This window comes from Trichechus manatus, unplaced genomic scaffold, assembly GCF_000243295.1.
Source record: "Trichechus manatus latirostris isolate Lorelei unplaced genomic scaffold, TriManLat1.0 scaffold00170, whole genome shotgun sequence".
NCBI classification, from domain to species: domain Eukaryota; kingdom Metazoa; phylum Chordata; class Mammalia; order Sirenia; family Trichechidae; genus Trichechus; species Trichechus manatus.
In genome coordinates this window covers 5,415,020-5,436,033 of record NW_004444106.1, presented here as the reverse complement: position 1 = coordinate 5,436,033, position 21,014 = coordinate 5,415,020, and the positions used below count along the sequence as shown (strand labels likewise).

The 21,014-nt window shown below is 53.3% G+C and overlaps 2 protein-coding genes across 2 annotated transcripts; both read right to left on the bottom strand.

Moving 5' to 3' along the window:
• Window positions 1-926: 926 nt before the first annotated feature.
• TRIP6 (thyroid hormone receptor interactor 6) lies at window positions 927-4,619 on the bottom strand. Its single transcript, XM_004386739.2, has 9 exons — window positions 4,230-4,619; window positions 3,897-4,024; window positions 3,668-3,793; window positions 2,988-3,371; window positions 2,560-2,653; window positions 2,274-2,443; window positions 1,663-1,841; window positions 1,313-1,433; window positions 927-1,197 (listed from the first exon to the last, which is right to left on the bottom strand). The coding sequence occupies exons 1-9, from the start codon at window positions 4,336-4,338 to the stop codon at window positions 1,066-1,068; spliced, it is 1,443 nt and encodes a 480-aa protein (XP_004386796.1). The 5' UTR covers window positions 4,339-4,619; the 3' UTR covers window positions 927-1,065.
• Window positions 4,620-4,736: 117 nt separating this feature from the next.
• SLC12A9 (solute carrier family 12 member 9) lies at window positions 4,737-14,514 on the bottom strand. The gene is made up of 13 exons (XM_004386738.2): window positions 13,812-14,514; window positions 13,440-13,574; window positions 12,881-13,012; window positions 12,140-12,448; window positions 11,364-11,471; window positions 11,117-11,228; window positions 10,378-10,535; window positions 10,187-10,269; window positions 9,656-9,780; window positions 9,147-9,339; window positions 8,808-8,982; window positions 8,447-8,593; window positions 4,737-6,143 (listed from the first exon to the last, which is right to left on the bottom strand). The coding sequence occupies exons 1-13, from the start codon at window positions 14,221-14,223 to the stop codon at window positions 5,263-5,265; spliced, it is 2,970 nt and encodes a 989-aa protein (XP_004386795.2). The 5' UTR covers window positions 14,224-14,514; the 3' UTR covers window positions 4,737-5,262.
• Between the last annotated feature and the right edge of the window lie 6,500 nt (window positions 14,515-21,014).

Genomic DNA, 21,014 nt, shown 5'->3' with positions numbered 1-21,014 from the left:
CGCACCGCGCTTGCGTCACTTGCGGAACGGCGCAAACTACTCCTCGCGCGCCGAAGGGGAACTAAACCAGGCGGGTATGGATAAGGCGGTGACAATAGAAGAATGATGGGAAGAGGCGGGGCCAGGAGGTCTCGCGCGTCTTCCTGTACGAGAACTGCAAGAGCGTGAAAAATCTACGGGAGGCGGGCTGAAACAAGCGTACCCTCCGCGGTAGAGGGAGCGCTCTTCCACATGTGCGCGGTCTGAGCTAGTGGCATCCAGCTTTTGCCGCGTACCCGACCTTTTTATTCGGGGCTCCTTCTGAACTCATCGAGAGTGGCTTCGCCCCTTGGGTAGGGAAAGGGCATGGGCTTGGGGAGTGCTGGCGTTAGGGGGAGACAGCAACCATTTTAAAGTCTCTCCTCCCACCATTTCATGCTCCCACACACGACGGTATGTGCTACCTGCAAAACCCGTTGTTCCTGTTCTTCGACAAAAGCGCGCCACCTTTAAGCAAAATTGGCAAATCTCAGCCTCATCCCCAACCAATACTTTGATGATCATGGTTGTGTGTTGAGGTCCTGACCAATAGGCAGCATCTTGCCTGTCCCCAGATTAAATGCACCACCACCCAAAAGGGCACTAAATCCTTTCTCAATGAGTATTAAGGCTCAATAGGAAACACTGCCTCTCTAGAGCATACTGCAGCCTTGCTCCCCGCACAGGGAAGAGGAGTATCTTTATGCTAAAAAGAGTAGTAGAATTGCAAAAATGTAGACCAAGACTAAGACTAGGTTCTAATCTTGGTTTTGCCATTTGGGAAGCATGCAATCTGGGACCCTCACTTCTCAACTCTAGAATTCTCAAAAGCAAAAATGCAGGCAGTAACAACAATCAGGCTTGTATCAGGCTGCTGTGAGAATCAGATGAAAAAATTAACTTGAAAGTGTTCTGTAAACTGTTGCAGGATTATTATTTCATAATTAGATGAAGAGAAGACAGCATTTGGTGACAAAATGATAAAGGTAGATGTCAGGGATGGTAGTCGACGGGAGCAGAGAATGCAGCAGGTGCTTCTAGGAAGATTCAGCAATCGGTGGTGACAGTGGCTGAGAGCTCCTGGATGCGCCAGGCACTGCAGGACTTGCACAAGATGTGCCCATCCAGTGGGTAGCAGCCTTGACACTCACCTTCAGAGGAGAGCAGCAACCCACACTCCTTTTGGGAAAGAAGCAACAGCTTTCCATCAGCTCTTAACCCCTGGGTTCTTTCTCCCTCAGGCTCTACCATACCCAGCACCCCAGACTCCTTCCTCTTGCCCAGGCCCCCTGACCTCACACTTGTAACAGCCAATATGAAAACTTCGATCCAGAGCAACAATTCGCACAGTCTCCTCCTGACCTGGCTCAGGCATGATGGCTCCGCCGCACACTGAGCATCGTGGAGCAAACTTCCTGGAGCGGAAGGGAACCGAGGCTGTCAAGACCAGAGTTGCGGGGACTAATAATGGAGCCCAGACAAGGTGGGATGCAGGAGAAAACAGGAGAGGCCAGAGATACGGTCTTGGATACTGGGGAAGAGAGGTGTATCAAAGAGAAGGAGGCAAGGTCAGGGTTGGAAATAGGAGCAATTGATACTGGGGCATGAAGGAGCGGTGTGGGAGATGGAGAGGGTCAGGATGACCTGTGGAAGTCCTCGATGCAGTGGATCTGGCTGGTGGCATCCACTGTGAAGGGGATGCCATCAAGGCCGCGGTGGCACACCACGCAGGTGAAGCAGCCAGGGTGGTAGGCCTTCCCCATAGCCCGAAGGATCCGGTCCAGGATGGGCTGGGAGCACATGGAACACTTCTCCAGGGTGGCCTGTTGGGAAGGAGGGCAGAAAGGTCAGGGGGCCCCATGGTAGCCCTTCTAGCATCCTGCCAGCCTACTCATCTATTTACCTAGCCACCTGCATGTGATTCAGTGAAAGGTGAACCTGAGAGAATCTGAGTTCAAGTCCCAGCACTGCAACTTACTGGACAAGTTATTTAACCCCTCTAAGCTGCAGTCTCCCATAAAAAGGTAATCAACAGTAATGTCTGCCTCACAGCGCTCATGTGAGAATTTAACTGATTCCCTTAACTCTAAAATGCTTCACACTTGTAAGGGACCATTGTCCTCCCCCTCTGACAGTTTCTAGTCCTCCAGCCTTGAGTCCTGTTCCTCTTTTGGGGTTGGCCGTCTAGCTCCCACCTTGGATGGAAGCCCCCATATCCTGCTGCTGACTCCAGCCCCCCAGCCCCAACCACTCACCACATAGCAGCTCTCACAGTACGCCCTCCTCTCCACAGCATAGAAATGCTGGCCCCGAAGCTGGGCCCGGCACGTAGAACAGACAAAGCAGCCAACATGGAAGACTCGGTCAAGGGCCACCACTCCAGCCCCATCCCCGACCACATCTTCTCCGCAGCCCCCACACCGGCCTAGGGATAGTGGGGACAAGGTCAATCTACACACACCCTGAAGACATAGATTCCACTGTTCCTCTGCCTCTCCGCTATCACTTCCCCCTACCCCCACACCGGCAGAGGCAGCTCACCAAAGTACTCCCCACTGGGTGGGTGGTTCATGTCGTGCACCAGCTTCTTGGTCAGCCTCTCAAGCTCCTCCTCAGGAGGCTGGCTCAGGGGAACCTGGGAGGTGGGAATCAGGGGTTTGTCCTTACCTCTGGCTCCTGGCACTACAAAAATCCTTGAGTGTGACATGACAGGTGGTTCAACCCAGAAAGCCCCTTTGAGAGCAACTCAGCCCAGGGCCAAGGGGAGAGCCTTGAGGAGCCAGGGTGAAGCTCTAGCCCCCTCCCTTCTGTATTTCCTAGCCTCTCCCACCCGCTTTGGGAATCCAGAGCTCTGGCATCCCAGACCTGTGACTCCGCTCTAAAATCAGGACATTAAACACCACCTTCACCCCACCCAATCAGTATCCAGTTGTCTATGAGGACCCAAAATCTGAGTGCTATGGACTTACCTGGGACCCGTACCTGCCTCCTCTTCCTCCTCCTGCAGGGCCAGGGACCCCAGCAGCCTCCTCTTTACCCCCTGGCCCTGGCTCTCGGTGGCTCCTGTAGCCAGCCCCCCAGACTTCACCTCTGCCGGAGAGAGGAAAGTGGGGGCCCAGGAGGGGCCTAGAAGCCTGAGAGGACCCCCACCTGGGTGGGCCACAGCCTCTCACTGGTTGTGCCACCTTCACTTGCACAGGGAAGGCTGGGCCAGCAGGGGTGCTGGCAGTAGCATAGGAGGCAGGAGTGGGACCCCTATAGGGGGATGCTGGAAGCTGCAGGGATGGAACACCCCCTCCATTTGGCTTCAGGGAGCCTGCACGGTAGGCAGGGGGCTGAAGGGGCTCATAAGCCTGGGAAGAAACAGACCACAAGGAGTAAGCAAGGCCCATTCCAGGACACACATCTGTGGAAACCCCACGTGTGGCCCCAAGATGGGTAATTTTGGACGAGGTACCACCCTCAAGTGGCTGACTACCTAGGAAGTTCTCTGGCCCACGCTGCTTCGTGCTGGGTGTGTATCTCTCACACAGGAGTAAGATGAAGGTGGGGTGGAATTTGGACTGAGAATCCAGGGAAGGGTGCAGGCTGGGGGCAGGGGCGGGGAAGCAGAGGACAGTGAGTAGGGGCACAGGAGGGAAGGAGTCACCTGTTGGTCTGGTCGCTGCGGCATGTGACCACGACCCCCATCCAGCTCAGCCAGCATGCTGGTCAGCGAGTCTATCTCAGCATCCAGACTTCCTGGGCACAAGCCCCCTCTATCCGGGGGGAGCCCCTGGTGGTGGAGCAAAAGCAGGGAGAAGGCAAATCACAATGTCTCCTCTCCCGCCCTAGGTCCCACTCACACTCGGCTCATACCCCCCACTCCCAGTACTCACCTGCGGGCGCTGGGGTGCTCCATGGGACCCCCCCCAGGCTGGCCCCCGATCCTCTGGTCCCCCTGTGGCCTGGTAACACTGCTCAGATGGGAGGGGGCAAAAATTGACTCTGGGATGGGGCTGGAGTGCTGGGGTGAGGGGAAGAGAGACCAAAGGTGGGGATGGGGAAGATGAGGGGTGCCAAGAGGGCCCCTCCTCTCCCTCCTCCCCCACCTGGGGTCTGATAACGGGGGCAGGCGGAAGGTCCCAGCCTGCTTGGGGGAGGGGGCAAAAGTGGAGGGAAGAAGTGAGTGCTGGGCAGCTGGTGGCTACACCGCACCCGGGCGGCCTTACCTGCTCCGTGGGCCACCGGTGGCCCTGGGGGACCTCGAGGAAACACTCTCCCCTGAGGAGCTCTGGAAGGCTCCGGCTGCTTCGGAGGGAGCCAGGTGGGCCCCGACATGGCCTGGAGCAGGGGACCCCTCAGAGCCCGGGATCTCTGGCCTTGATCCCCTCTTCCTTCCCACACCTCGTTTGGAACTCCAGGAAAGACTTTTTCTTGCTTTTTTTTCCTCCCTTCCTTCCCAATTTTGGGGATGACCACGCCTCTAGTTACGTCACCACATTCCTGGGGGAGGGTCACGTGGCCCCCTAGGCCCTAAACCACCGTCCCTCCCAGAGTCCTTCCCAGAGTCGGCCCCTCCAGCAGGGCGGGGAGTGCTGTCCTGGAGCCCACGCTGGCGGCCTGCAGATCGCACGAATCCCCCAGCCCCATGCCCCTCGCCGCCACTGGCTCTGCAACCCCAAGTCCTGCCCGTGGCAACCTCGCTTCAGGGACAGCTCCAGCACCCCTCTTTTCCACATTCCAATAAATGCTTCTCCCTTCCCCAAGGGTACCTGGCTCCCTTGGGGACCCTCTCCTTTTCCCCTGCCCCGCTAGGCAGTGCTCAGCCAGCCTGCAGTTTTTTGATCATTTATTCACGTTCAGCAGAGTTAGAAAAATAAAACAGAACAAACACATCATAACCTCAGGGGTCAGTGAGCCTGTCAGTGATGGAGGGGGTACTGAGGTAGCCTAGAGTCGCAAGAGGAGAGCCAGCCCCTCCCATCAAGGCACCAGTAAAGGGAAGGGGGGCTGCTGACTGCCCCCCCACAGTGGGGACTGGGATGCAGAGCTGCCCTGCGTTAGTATACGGGTCCCACTCACAATGGAAAAGGAGGAGTTCGCTGGCCCCAAATCCCTTCACATTTCCACTGGGCTCCCGTCCCAAGTGCAGGGCAGGAGGAAGGAGACGCTTCACCTCCTCCACATCCACTAGTCAAGATGGGTCATTGGACCTAGGTGGGCCCTCTCTACCCACCACCAGGAATGGGGCTGCATTAGGCATCAGAGATCAGTGCACGTGACAGGGGTGACACCGTGAATGAGTAGCGTGGGGCCCAGGTCATGGCTCAGGATCTCCAGCAGTGTCAGGTATCGGAGGTAGCGGGCAGGATCAGCTGGCGGCCGAGGCAAGTACAGGAAGGTCAGGGCCGTAGCAGGTCCCTCCTCTCCAGCCCCACCCTCCAGCCCATTGGGCCCTCCCACTCTGCTGCGCCTCTGTTGGGCCCGAACCAGGGCGTTGGCGCTGCATGCCAGGGCCTCTGCCTCAGCATCTCCCCATCTGCTGTTCTCAAAGTACCCTTCCTCCTCCGGCTCCCTGGTCCCAGCCCCCTCACCCCACACCACCTCCTGCACTTCAGCCCGGATCCTCAACTGGCTCAGCAGTGCACGGAGCCGCTCCTCAGCTGCCCCGGGGGCCTCCTGAGGCCCCAAGCACAGGAAGATCCGGAGACGGGCACTGTGCCAAGCAGGCACCATGCCCAAGATGGTTGCCATCTGCAGCAGGAAGAGGCCACAGACGTCCACATAGCCGGGCCCACCCCGGGGCCGCAGCAAGTTGAGGGGCCACACGTCCATGTGATGTGGCTGAGTGCCCCCAGACCCCCGGCTCAGCCGCTCAGGGGGCAGGGCCCCACAGGCCCGAGCCAGAACCACGTTCTTGTTCATCTTGAGGGCATCTGCCATGGTGGCCACATAGTCCTGGGGACTGAGAGCCCGGGGGCTCCCCGGAGACCGGGGTGGAGAGAACAAGGTGCTTAGGGCTGGAGGCGCCCCCTCCCTAGTGCCATCGGCAGGCTCCAAGAAAGCTGGGTCTGTCAGGAAATGGTCCTGGGGTGGGGCATCATCATAGAAACCCATGACCAATGTGTTGGGCTTCATGCCACCTGGGAGCAGAGAGGGGGAGGCAGGAAAGAACAGACAGGAATCAGACTCACAGGTTGAACTTCTACCATGCTCATATGCGCCCACTCACACATACTGACAATTAGTGTGTCAGCCATTAGCTATTACATTTGCACCGCGTGTGGGTTCTCGTGGCATCGTGTACATTTGCATAATGACTTTTAGTTTTTCTAAACACTTTCACATGCATTTGTCTATCTTCGTCACTGATCTCCTCCTCTAAATAGTCAAAGCTTGCCTTAGAAGATTCTCTTAACTGTTGAGCAGTTCTGGTCCATGGAAAGTAGGATGCTATTTATTCCACATTTTTAAACAGCACACCTTTTTCATGATGGGAGAGTCTGACACCCTGATTAGTCAAGCTCATGGCCCCAATCCCCAAGGAAAGCGCCTCAGACCTGCTATGAGATGAGACGAGGCTGGGCTTCGCAGCCTGTTCCTACTCCTGCAAAGCCCTGGGATGGTGCGTTCGCAGCATCATCCCTGAAGGAACTTACAAGGGGCCAGGTCCTGTTGAAAGCACTCTTTATTTTAACCAGAGCTTTGAACAGGTTAGGGGTTTGTTTGGTTTTTTTTTGACTCCCTGCTGAAAATTTGCATTTCTAACAAGTTCCCAGGCCATTCCACCCCAGATATACTGAATCAGAATCTACGGTATAATAAGATCCCCAGGTGATTCTTATGTATAATAAATCTTGAGAACCACTGCTTTACTAGTGGTTCTCAGAACCGGTCCCTAACCAGCAGCATTAGAATAGTCTTGGGAACCGGTTAGAAATTCAAATTCTCAGCAGGGGGTGGTACGCCCCCACCAAAAAAAAAAAAAAACCGGAAGGGCTGGAACTCTGGTTTTAACTCATTAAACTCTTTTAACGTTGTTGTGAGGTAGGCACCACCTATTCTCCCGTTTTACACATAAGGAACCTGAGGCACAGAGCAGGGAAGTAACTTTGCCAAAGTCTCCCTGCTAGTAGGTGCCAGGGCCAGCATGTGAACACAGCAGCCCAGCACCAAGCCAGTGTGCATGCAAACCACAATGTCCCTGCCAACAGCTCCTGATCCGTACTACTTGCACAGTCAGTGTGGAATGGGATAATCCCTCCCTTTCACAGGGCTGCATTTGCAGGAAGGCTCTGAGACCACTTCTAAGACTCCTCCTCTCGAAACAAACGGGCCGCAAAACACCCACCAGTGAATCAAATTCTATGTGCCAGGAGAATGCACTACTTAGAGGAAATCCTTTCCCTTTTACTTGACTCAAGATACATTTCCTGAAAGTAGTGGCCTCTTGGAGCCCTGGTGGTGCAGCGATTTAAGCCTTTGGCTGCTAACCAAAAGATCGGCAGTTCAAATCTACCAGCTGTTCCTTGGAAACCCTATGGGGCAGTTCCACTCTGTCCTACGAGTTTGGGTTTTTTTTTTGTTTTTGTTTTTTTTTTTTTTTGGTTTAGCGGCCTCTTTGCAGAGGTTTCCCACAAGGGTGGGGCTGAGGAAAGACTGGGCTCTCAGATGTCCCCGGGGCTATCTAACAATGCTTGACAAAGCCCAAAAATACCTCAGGAGGTGTAGAACCCCTCCCCCGCCCCCACTGCAGATGACACTAGACACCCTTCCGGAGCATTTTCTGATGTGAACTGAGCAGAGCAATGTCCAACACTGTTGGACATCAGTCAGATCCTAAACGGAGAAGGAGGCCACAGATACTGAGCACGAATTTGAAGGAATACGCAGCCCAAGGCCAGAGGCCTTGGCAGTAAGACACACAAAGCTTGGGAACCTTCCCCATGCCCCAGCATGCTTTGTGCTCTGTGGTCTCTGGCCCACGTTGCAATGTTCCCCACTTCTCCATGCGATTCAAGGCCTGGCTGAGGTGCCATCTCTTCACAAAACCTTTCCTGGTACATAAGTGCATAGTTGCCTTCGTTTCTCTGAACTCTGGTGCTTAGAAACCATCTGCCCTAGATTTGATAGGGCAGCCCTAGACTCAAATAGTTACTCTTCCGTTGCCCCCAGAAGTACAACAGACTCATCAGAGCCTGTGCCTCAATTTTTGGTTCAGGAAAAAAAAAGTGTCACTCCATCTCTAATCCTCAGCATCTTCTACTAGACCTTATCGTACACCACCATCTGCACGGTTGTTATCTTTGAGGGCTGTGTCTTATCTGCACTAGATACTGAGTTCCTTTTGGAGTCTGCGATTTGTGATTGACTCTCTGGGAGAGGGGAGTGGAGATTTAAGGGGGCCATGAAGAGGGCTGGAGGAAACAGAAAGGAAGCAGCTCACCAAGGCCCGAGATGCGTAGCAGATGCTGAGCCCCCTGGCGCACGGAGGGAGACAGTGTGAGGTCCACAAAGGCCTTCACTTGGGCCCGGTCCACCAGGCTCAGCCACGCCCCGTACTGCGGCTGCACAGGGTCCGAGGGCAGGGAGTCTGCAGAGAAGGTAGGTAAAGGAAGGCAGCACGTTGTGGTCAAACTCCTTGCCTTTTTCCTAGACTCCAAATCCCAAATGGGCAGAAGAAAAAGGTCCAGGCAGGCTGTGGCAGGTGGGGTGGGTCATCAGGGAAGAAGTAAGTCTGGGACACAAAGAATGCCTGAGACCAAGGAGGGAGGGAGAACAGGGATATGAGCAGGAAGGCAACTCACCAAGGTCACCCAGGGTGACGTGGCCCAGCACATAGAGGCCCCCCTTCTTGAGCTGGTTGGCCAACCGCAGCAGAGGCAGGGAGCCCCGGGGATTTCCTACCAAGAGCAACAGTTGTGGCCGCCAGAACTTCACGTGCTCCTTCCGGACGTCCAGCCGGAGCAGGTACTTGCGTACCTGGGGACACGGATGAGGTGTAGGGAGGAAAGGCTAGAAAGGGCAGCCACTCAGTACCTCTCGGACAGGAACGCAAACTCCAGCCGAGGGAAGAAGAGGCCCCCTTGAGGGGTGGGCTTTCCTAGAAGGCCTCCCCTCACCACCCTCCTCCACGCTCCCCCAACCTGGTGGAAAAGCAAGGCCTGGCTGACATAGCCCCAGCTGCTGGGGCCTCCTCGAGCTGTGAGCAGGGCAGAAAGCAGGCCCATGAGAAGCAGGGAGCCGCCGGCGGCCCCGGGACTGATGAGAAACATCATGAGCAGGCAGGAGGCCACCCCCAGCAAGCAGGTGTGCCAGGAGAACAGGTTGAAGGTGGGGCTGGGGATGGACAGAGAGAAGGAAGGAAACTCAGGGCCTGCCCTCAACACACAAACATTCCACCTAATCCCCACCCCCACCTCCTTGGTCCCAAACCAAAACCAAACCCTTTACTGTCCAGTTGATTCTGACTCATAGCAACCCTACAGGACAGAGCAGAACTGCCCCATAGGGTTTCCAAGAAGCAGCTGGTGGATGTGAACTGCCAACTTTTTGGTTAGCAGCTGTAGCTCTTAACCACTACACCAGTAGGGCTCTAAGGCCCTCTCATTCCTCCCTCCTTTTCTCTGGGGACACAGGCATCTTATCCTCTTACCGGAAGTTAGGGGCTGAGGCCCATTCCAGGCTCAGGCAGGACAGGTCCACTGCAGCATAGGCCACCAAGTAGAAGACTGTGACCACGGCGGCGAGTGTGTTCAACTTCCCAGCCAGGAGCACCAGCTGGGCAAGGACCAAGGGGCTGGGCGTTGATACAAATGCCAATGCATCCCACACAAAATGCCAATACAGCCTTGCCATTCAGTATATATCTCACCAGTAAACCAGCTGCCATCAAGTCAACTCCGACTCATGGCGGCCCCATGTGTGTCAGAGTAGAACTGTGCTCCATAGGGTTTTCAGTGCCTGTGATCTTTCGGAAGTAGATCACTAGTCCTTTCTTCTGAAGTGTTCCTGAGTGGACTCGAACCTCCAACCTTTTTGTTAACAGCCAAGCATGTTAATCCATTTGCACCTCCCGGGAAATGTACACATATCTCCCAGCCTGAGCCTAATCCCTCCCCTATCCTGAAAGCAGGTGATCGCACTGTAGGAGGTGGGGCAGGGTAGCCTGAAGAAGGATGCTTACCTGCACTAGGCCCCAAGAATATAGCACAGCCCCCCAGGGGTTTCCTCCTCGGGTCACAACCTTTGCCGGTGCCAACATCACACCTGTAAAAACAAAAATGCCACAGCCACATCAGCCTGGGTCAAGCAGGGCCCGAGGCAGAGCCAGGAAGGTGTGCCCAGAGCTCAGCAAGGAGGCAGGGGAGAACTCACCAAAGAGGTCATCCTGGGCCAGGGCATGGAGGATGCGTGAGGCGCCAATGAGGGAGCTCATGGAAGCTGAGAGCGACGTGGCATAGATGCCAACCAACACCAGTGGGGGCCATAGGCTGATAGCACGAAAGAACCCGTAGTCTTCCCGCAGCAGGGTCCTGGGAGGGAGGAACAAAGGAGAACACAGATAACAGATGTGCAATCATCACAGAGGGTCCTGTGGGAAAAGTGCTCCCCACAGTTAAGTGGGGAAGAGCTGTCTGTGTACATTCAACTGACCCAGCACCAACCTCAGGGATCAGAGTAATATACCAAATGGACCAAGAGGATTTCTTGGGTATGCATTGGTTCTCATTTGGCCACTTTGAATTTAATTATGTGGTGGACATTCCCCACAGTATATGCACAGGAGACCAAATATTTGTGAAAATACAAATTGACTAGAAAGCCCCCCAATCCTGCACACACACACACACACACACATCAATCAATGCTTACATGGCAGGTACATGGCAAATGCTGGGTACAGGTTGCACTCATCATATGCCAGCCCACCCCAGCAGTAGCAGCAGGAGCTCCATCTCCCTCCCAATGTGAGACATAGTCCCCATTTTCCCTCCACCCCAAAACCTGGGTATCTGCTCCCCTGCCTCTGCTTCCCTTGGTGATCCAGGTGTACCAAACTTTGCTCTGACACCCTACCCTTTTGAGGGCCTGGCTCACCCCCCTCCCCAGGCACCTGTCACAGGTGAAGCTGGAGAGGAAGAAAAGCAGGGCATAGACGAAGAAGGTGTAGGCAACAGCGACGATAGTGCCCAGGGGAATTGCCCGGCTGGGGTCCTTCAGCTCCCCTGGAGGGAGGGAAGCAGGAGGAGGGAGGTCAGCTCTCTCCACCATCCTCCTGCACCTCTGAACCCTCATGCCCGCCACAGGGGCAAGGGATGGCAGCCCCATACACCCAGGAGGCAGCAGGCAGGCACTCTCACCTGACATGTTGGCCCCGGCCATGATGCCTGTGCAGCCATTAAAGAGGACAGCAAAAACACTGACAAAGGTCATCATGGCCCCCGTGGTGTAGTCTCGGGCGTAACCACCTGAGGAGGGATTGTTCCCAGGAAGAAAGTGTCAGCATCCTTGTAAGGGACCCAGACACCTTGGCCAGGCCACCCTTCCCTCACATTCCACAACCTCCTCCCTCCCCCACTGCCCTCACCAAGACCTCAGCCCTGACATCTCACTGGCCCTAGCTCGGCTGGACTGATCACTTCCTTGTCCCCCCATACTCCTCTGTTCTTCCCTCCAGGCCTTAATTCAAGCTCATTCCTGAAATGTCTTCCCTCCCTACTCCTATCTGAATCCCTAATCCTTCTCACTCCACCTCCAGCTCCACCTACTCCTGTCTCTCCCAGCCCAGTCTCCCTGCCCTAAACTCCTATGGTGCTTCTTGTCTGCTTGACTCTCACTCTGTCTTATTTCGTTATTGAACTGTTTCCTGACTGTGTATCTTATCTCTCCAACTAGGGCACAAGTTCCTGTAAGGCAGGGATCATCTTGTGGTCTCTCTCATGCCCTACTGGGCAAAAACCACAGCAGCAAACACATGCTGGAGAGATTTTAATTAAATTGCACTGCTCTGAAGTCCAGACATCCTGCCCCCTAATTCTCTTTGACACCTGTTCCCATCCCGGGGCTCTAAGGGCCCAGCCCCAACACGTGCCCGCCCCTCATCCTGAGAATGCTGGCACCACAGTGTCCAACTCACCAGCCAAGTTGGCCTTCAGGGTGCTGCTATTGAAGCCAGTGAAGTGGCCGAACCGGGGGGGCAGGGAGGAGCCATTGGGGCCAGGCAGAGGAGTCAAGGGGATGTCCCTGGGCCCCACAGCCACAAAGCTGACCAGCACCGAGGCCAGGGAGAAAGAGACCAGCAGGAATGTAAGGAAGGAGGCCCGGGCATAGAGCCCAGCTCCCAGCGTGCAGACCCCACCCACAAGGCCCAGCAGCAGGGAGCCATAGAGCAGGCTCCAGCCATAGCCCTGGGGCAGGACTCGAAGCCCATTGGGCCCTGTGGCATCTAAAGAAAAGAAGGGACAGAGTTAGAAGGCCAGATCCCAAGAAGGGACCCAACCCATGATCCAAAGCAGTAGCAGACCCTACCCTACTTTGCCCCACGCGCCTCAGAAAGGCCATCCTTCCTACTTCCCCCACTAGGCTTTATCCCAGCATTCTCACCCTCCCGCTGGGTACCACCAATCTTGCTGTGTCAATTCTAAGAGTATTTGCCTGGTCTGCTGGACTAGATGCTAAGCTCACTGTGGGCAAGGACAATTGCTCAGACGTCTGCATCACCTGCATAAGGCTGGGCACACAGTAGGGGCTTGAGAAGGTCAAGCTAAAGGATCACTTTGCCCTTCTCCTGGAAAGGGCTTCTCTCCCTCACTGTCCCAGAATCCCAGACCCAGCCAACCCACAGAACTGCCAAAACTGGGGTGGGGAGCCTACAGACCAGCCCCGAAGACATCGAGCACAGCCTCCACCAGCCCCAGCACGCAGATGGCACAGCCACAGATGTTAGCCAGGTAGAACATGAGGCCGATGCTGCCCCCAACCTCAGGCCCCAGGGTCCGGCTGATCATGACTAAAAATGAAAGCAAGGGGTGAGCGTTAAGGGAAAAGAAAGTGAAATGGAGTATGCGGAAGGGGCCACAGAACAAAGCATTCTCCAGATGGCCCTCCAGACTCATCTCCTGCAGGACTGCTCAGCGGCAATGTGTCCTAGCATACCCACTTCCTGGCCAGGTGGCTTTGCACTAATGCCCTCTGAGCTCCAGTTTCCTCATTTCTGAAATTGAGAGAAAACTACCCAACTGGCAAGATTGCTAGGAGGATCAAAATCACAGCTAGGAAAAAACCTGGTACACGAGAGAGTGGCACTAACATGTCATTCATTAGAACTCGCCTCCCTCTTGCCCTGTCCTCCCAGCGATGGAGGGTACTGGCCCCTTTGGCACCCTCCCTAGAAGACAGAACCACCCAGACCCCAGTCTACCACCATTGGAGGATACAGTAGGCTCCGCCCCCCCGCACAGCTCCGTTGGTGGCGATGGCACAGACAGAGAGGACGGTGAGCGCCAGGATGAAGTAGGCAACCAGGAGCATGGCCAGGGCCTGCAGCAGCCCAGCATGGCCCACCACGAACCCTGGGACATGAGTAGCAAAGCAGGTCACATGGGGGTCCCACACCACAGCCATTATGCCCACCTCACCCTCTACTCCATTGATTGACAGTAAGCTCCAGGACAGAGCTAAACCCAAGGCCACAGGGAACCCCCTCTCCAAGCTCTCCATCCACGCACTTCTCCCAGGGCCCTTCCCCAACCTCACCCCACTGTCACCCCTCTGCCACCGCTGCACCCCTGCATCCTCCACCTGCTCACCAATCCGCATGAAGACAACTACACTGAACATGGACAGGACCGTGGGCACCACCACCCCCAGGAAGGTGGAGAGTCTCCGGGCAGATGTTCCTCCAGGACCCCCTGCGCCATTAGCAGGGAAGGCAACCCCCTCTTCCCCCAGGAGCCGGTAGGCCAGCAGAGGCGAACTCTCACTGGCCATGGCTGGGAGCAGTAGAGGAAGCCACAAAAGGGGTATGAGACCTGCAAAAGAAATTTTGCTGAATGAAAGCATCTCCACAGGGCCCCATAAAATACCTCTACCCAAACACTCAGAAGCCTCCCCATAGGGCAGGGCTACAAGGAAACACACACACATGCTTGCCAGCAACTCAAAAGAGTCAGTGGTTCCAACCACGGCCCCAATAATGGTGGACTCAAACCCCCTCAACATTTAGATATCAAGGCCCCTCTCAACATTTAGATATCAAGGCCCCTCCCCCTATATCCCTGAGACTAGGGTTGGCAGGGGCTCTGGAAAGAGGGCAAGGATCCTCTGGCAGCAAAGTCTTCTTCAGTCTCTCTCCCTCTGAATTAGCAGTACAAGAGGAAGCAAATCCCACAAAAGGGAAGTGAGTTACGGGCAGGGAATTCTCCTCACCCTCTCCTCTTAAGACCAGAGCCACCACTCTCAAGCCCCCCATACAAACACTTCATCCACGGGTCACAAGAAACTTCCAAATCGTCCCTAAGCCCCACCCTCCTACAACCCTCGCCCTCAACCCATCTCAACCTCCTCCTCCCTCTCCTTAACCCCATCAAACTCCTCCCATCCACACGAGGCGCCCCCAAAAATCTCCTACCAACCCAAACACACCCCTCAACTACCACAACAAAAAAACACAGCCCGGCTCGCATCCTGCAACATCCTCCCCCACCCCATTTCTGCCCACTTTCTCCCGGAGCGAGTTGGGGGGTGCCGAGCACCGTTCCACCGGCCGGGCACCCCCCACAGCTCGGGCGCTCACTCACCCAGGGCCGGAGGACGCAGCCCCTCGAGGGCGATCCCCGCGAGCCGCAAGGGTCCGCTACGAGTGGAGGAAGCGCGGGGGCCAGAAAACACTGCGGCGGCTACCGGGATGCCAGGCCCCGAGCCCGCCCACCCAACTCGGCGCCCCATTGGCCGTCGGCCGCTGCCCCGCCCCCTGGGCGAGCCCGGAGAGGCCCCGCCCCTTCCCCGTCGCCAGCTGCGAGTGCGGTTCGACATCTGCGTGCCCCTCATGATGCTGCTCGGCTTCGCCCTTCAGACTTGCGTCTCTGACAGAGTGTGGACCACAGTCCCTACTGTCCCCCCTCCCCCACCCTGGGTGGCTGGTGCAAACAAGCTCGCAGCTCGGAGGCCCCGAGAGGACCCGCCGTCTGAAAGGGGTGCGTGTTGACTGCGGCAGGGCGGCGTGGAGGTGGGCGGGCCCGCAGCACCTGGCGCAGGTGCGTCGCGAAGGATTCCGGTCCACGTCGGGTGGCGCCTTCCGGGGCCCTAGTCCTCAAACCTCCAAAATGTGAGCTGGGTCCCGGCCTTACGCCCGCGTTCCGCGGGGACTCTCCCTGCGCGGCGGGTCCTGCCCACCGGCTGCGCTCTTCGCTTCCGCCACCGGAGGGAGCTTTTGACCGACCAGCCGGTGGACGCCTCAGAGGTGCAGGCCGCCTTCGGTGCCTCACCGCACAGTGTTCTCATAGGACTTGTGAATCTCCGAGAGTGGGGACTCTCCTCACACTTTACAGGTACCATCAACATCAGCACCCCCTGCCGACGTTTCCTCATCTGTAAAATGGAGATTAGCTTGAATCTACCTGGTAAACTTGCTGTGAGAGTCCTGTGAGCTAATGCCTAAATGTGCAATAAATTATTATTTGCATACAGTACTACATTAAATATGCATAACCATTCTGCGAGGTAGATACTGCTATTATTTCAATTTTACAGATTAGGTAACTGAAGCTTGGAGAGCTTCTGTAATAAATTCTTTTATACAGCCTTTTCGGTTACATTGTCCTCTGAGCCTCAGGAAATCAACACGGTTTCTTCTGCCACCATTCTTTGGCTGCACATTATTTGCAGCATTTCCCTAGGAGAGGAAGGGGCTCAAGTCACCCCACGCTTTGCCAGGGGGAGGTGTTATGAGCAGTTAAACTTTAGGATTTTCAGTGGTCATCTTTGCTGCCCATGGCCACAGAGTTTAGCTCCTGGATTTCTCCAACACCACTCCTGTCATAATTTTTGGTGATTTCAATATCCACATCGATGAGACTTCCAACACCCTGGCCTGTCAGTTCCTTGAACTCCACTTCTCCAAAGAGAACCACTCTCCACCCCACCCAGACAGTCACTCCAGTGGCTGTGCCCCAGGCTTTGTGTTACAAATAAATGCAGCCCCTCCCTCTTTCAGTTCACCTCTGACCCTCAACAATCCTCCACCTCACTGAACCCCCAATCCATTGATCCTACCCTCTTTCTACTGTCCCTCCCCTGACCTCCATGTCCCCACTTCCCTACTTAACCAGCTTAAATTCCACAGTCAATTATAATCATGTCCTTGCATACACTCTTAACTCCCTTGCCCCTTCCTTTCTCACTTCATTACACCTGCCTGGCAAAACCACAGCCCTGGTAAACAGCTCTCCACCTACTCTGAGCCTGCCCCCAAGCAGCTTAATGTATAGCTGGAGAAACCACCCAACCGTGGCAGCCAGTCTCATTTAAAATTCATGACCATGAACCTCAAGTGGGCCCTTAGTGCTACCCAGCATTCTGACCACATCTCTCTAGTTCATCCATTCTCCCACACTCCTAGATGACTATTCAAATCTTCACCCCTCTCTCCAACCTTCCAATGCTTCCTCCAGCATTCTTGGCTCTAGGCTGATTGCCTTGCTCCCCATTTCACTGAGAAAACAGAAGCCATCCTAAAAGACTCTAAAAGCTCCTGTCCCCACAACCATCTACCTACGTGCATCAGTGCACTTTGCTCTGCTCTGTCTCCTCTTACTAGAGATGAACTGATCATGCTCCCAGCCCAGCCAACTTGCTGCTTATGCACTGGGTCCCATCTCATTGTCCTGCTGTTTTCCCCTTCCATTGAATCATTCCCATCAGTATATAGATATGCTTTTATTTCTCTTGTCTTAAAAAACATATTTTTATTGCACTGTCCCTAGCTATCACCCCATTTCTTTATTGTTCTTCATAGCAAAACTCCTTATACATGGTGTCTATACTAGCTGCTTCCAATCTGCTCCCCTCATTCTTTCTTAAACACGCTACACTTAGGCTTTTGCCCCTCACCACTCAACAGAAACTGCTCAAGTCACCCGGGACTTCCACTTAGTTAATCCAGTGGTCATTTCAGTCCTCATTTTACTAAACTATCAGCATCATTTGACATATTTGAACACTACCTTCTCCTCAAAACACTTCTCTCACTTGGCTTCTAGGACACCATGCTCTCGTGGACTTCCTCCTTCTGGTTCTTCCTAGCTCTCAACTTGAAAACCCTTAGTGCTCAGTCCTCAGACTTCTTTTCACCATTTACACCCACGCCCTTGGTGATCTCATCTAATCTCATAGTTTTAAATACCATCTAATGCTAATGACCCCCAAGGTGTATCTCCAGCCCAGACCTCTATTCTGAACTTCAGACTGGATATCCAACAACTTACTAACATCTCTGTTTCGACATAGAACAAGCAACTCAAGCTTGGTATGTCCAAAATCAAATGCCTGAACACCTCCACAACATACTCCCGTTGTAGTCTTCCCATCTTTCCAGTTGCTCAGGCAAAAAACCTTGGGGTTGTGCTTGAATACTGTCACATACCCCACATCCAAGTCATCAGCAACTCCCTTAGTCTCTACTTTTAAAATATAATCCATTTCCAACTACATCTCACTCCTCTAGTTAATCTACCGTCATCTCTCACCTGCATTATTGCAATAGCCTCCTCACTGGTTTTGCGGCTTCTGCTCTTGCCCCTATAGTCTATTCTCAATACAGCAGTTAGGGCGATACTCCTAAAGCGAACATCAGTTCCTGACTCTCCTCTTTTCAAAACCCTCCAGTGGCTTCCTGTCGTCCTCAGTGTAAAAGCTATTAACTTGACTAGGCCCAGGATGGAGTTGCTTGTGCTGAGCCTCACGTCAGCAAACCAAAACCCGTTTCCATTTCTTCTAAATCCCTAACCTTCCCAGGAGCCCAAATCCAAGTCAATCAGTTGACTCTCCCGATCAATTGATTGGCCAATCAGGACTTGCCTGCTCCTTCAACCTAGTTCGAAATTTCCACTTTGTCCCAAATAAGGAAAGAAAATGCCTGCCAGTCAATTTGAAATTTGCCCAGTATAAGCTTCCTTATTCCTATGTGTGTGTGACTATGAAACCCTTCCACTTTTGGAACTCTCATCTGACTTCCAGACAAGATGTTTGGCAGTTCATGAATTGAAAAATAAGGCTCATGAGTTCATACACAAATTTAATATTGTGAAAATGTTATTTTTAACAAAGCCAGTGCCCTACCTCTAAGTAGGGTGGCCACACTTACCTCCTGACTCATCGATTACAGTCCTGGTTTATGCCTGTTGCCCTGACAAAAGTGTTAATAATGTTTCCTTTCATTCAGAAGCGTCCCAGAGTGGTGGATATATATTATAGGGATACTATCCTAGTCATCTAGTGCTGCTATAACAGAAACACCACAAGTGGATGGTTTTAACGAAGAAGAGTTTATTTCCTCACAGTTAAAGTAGGCTAAAAGTCCAAATTCAGGGCATCAGCTCCAGGGGAAGGCTTTCTCTGTCGGCCTTCTCATCAATGTTCCCCCAGACTAGGAGCTTTTCGGCGCAGTGACCCCTGTCCAAAGGATGCGCTCTGCTCCCCGCACTGCTTTATTGATGGTATGAGGTCCCCCTGTCTCGCTGCTCACTTCTGTCTTTTATATCTCAAGACATTGCCTCAGGATACAATCCAATCTTGTAGACTGAGTCCTGCCTTACTAACACAACTGCCGCCCATCCTCCCTCATTAACATCATAGAGGCAGGATTTACAACATATAGGAAAACCCCACAATACCAGGAATCATGGCCCGGCCAAATTGATACACACATTTTTGGGGGGACATAATTCAATCCATGGCAGATACTCTACCCATGAAGCCCTACCTGATTTGCATTTTGCTACCACCTCTTCCATGTCATCTTCCATAGCTGCCCCACTTGGCTATTCCTCCAATAACCCAAGAACACTCTGTGGCTTATACAATATGAGCCACCTTTAGGTCTTCTGGACTCAAATCATCATCTTTTTTTTTTTTTCCTAAATTTTATTTTGTTGTTGTCGTTGAGAATATACACAGCCAAACATATAGCAATTCAATAATTTCTAAATGTATAATTTAGTGACATTGATTACATTCTTCAAGTTGTGCAATCATTCTCACCCTCCTTTTCTAAGTTGTTCCTCCCTCGTTAACATATACTCACTGCCCCCTGAGATTCCCATGTAATCTTTCGAGTTGCTATTGTCAACTTGATCCCATATAGATAGTTCTTAGAAGAGCATAATGCTCAAGGCAGACCTTTTTTTGTTAGTTAAACTATTGTTCAGTTTTAAGATGACTTCAGGGGATATTTTTGGTTTAACGTTTAAAGATTATCTAAGGGCAATAGTTTCAAGGGTTAATCCACTCTCCATGGCCCCAGAAAGTCTAGAGTCCATGAGAATTTGAAATTCTGTTTTACATTTTCCCTCTTTTGATGAGGATTCTTGATCAGAATGTTCAGTAATAGTAGCTGGGCACCATTTAGTTCTTCTGGTCTTATGGCAAAGGAGGCAGTTGTTCATGGAGGCAATTAGCCACACATTACATACCCTCTTCCTATTCCTCACTCTCCTTCTTCCTCTGTTGCTCCAGGTGAGTAGAGACCAATTATCATGCCTTGGATGGCTGCTTGCAAGCTTTTAAGACCCCAGGCACTATGCAGGGAATAAGGAGGTAGAACAAAAGCACTAAACACGTTATCAGGCCAATTAACAGAGATGTCCCATGAAACTATGACCTCAAACCTCCAAACCAAGGAACCAAATCCCATGAGGTTTTTGGTTGTACATAAGCAGCCCCTACAGCTACTCTGTCATTGTAAATATATCACACAACTTTCGCCAATTCAACTTTTTATAGGTGTACAACATATTGACAGCAATTACAATAATGGGCTCTGCAACCCTACCGTTAATGCAGTCAAATTAACTTGGTGAAATCTTCCCACCAACGCTATTTAAAATTGAACCACGCCCCCCTTTGGATCCCCTTTTCCTATTTTTTTCTCCATAGCACTTAACACCTGGTAATCTATTAACACAAATCGATTACTTGTTTATTTTGTTCATTGACTGCCTACTCCCATTTGAAAGTTACACCCCACGAAGGCCGGAGCTTTTGTTTTCTTCACCGCTATAGCTCCAGCGCCTGGAACAGTCCCTTGGCTCTCAAAAACCATTCATTGTTTGTGATAGAAGGAATCGTCAGTGATCACGTCCCTAGCCAGCAGTGGGCGGTCTCTGGGCTTGCTCCTCACGTGACTCATCGGCCCCGCCCTGCCTGCTGGAAAGGGAAAATGGCGGCGCCCAGGTTGGCCTCAGAAAGAGGGCAAACAACGAGAAGACGCCGGCCTACCAGAACGTTCGCACGGCCTCCTTTTCTGCGGTTGCGTCCTAGGAAGGCGCGAATTCTGGGCTACAAAGAGGTTCTCCCTCGAAAATGAGCTAAACCTAGGAGACTACTTTGTCTCTGTACGAGGCCTGCCTGCCGCCTCCCTAACCTTTGGAATCCTTGGGATCCGAGGCGTGTAGTACAAGGTTGTGGGATTAACTCTCTAGGTTTTTCTCCCCTAGCGTGGGCTCCCCTGTCAAACCTATCAAGTGACCTCAGGGTGACCGCCCAGCCTCTCGTCGAAGGGACCCCGGAACACACACAAATGCAGTCTGCCTGTTGGGGACAAGGACATCTCAAGGGCGTCCAATCCACCCAGCTCCCGGCTGCTCTACTCCGAGTTCAAGCCCAGGTGCTAATTCCTCATCGATTCTCCGCTCCCCCCGCCCACCCCATGAGTTCCCAGGATTAAGTCTGGTGAATTCAGGTCACCCCTCCCCCAGGCCCCAGGGGCAGATGAGCCCTAGGCCACCGCCCCTCCA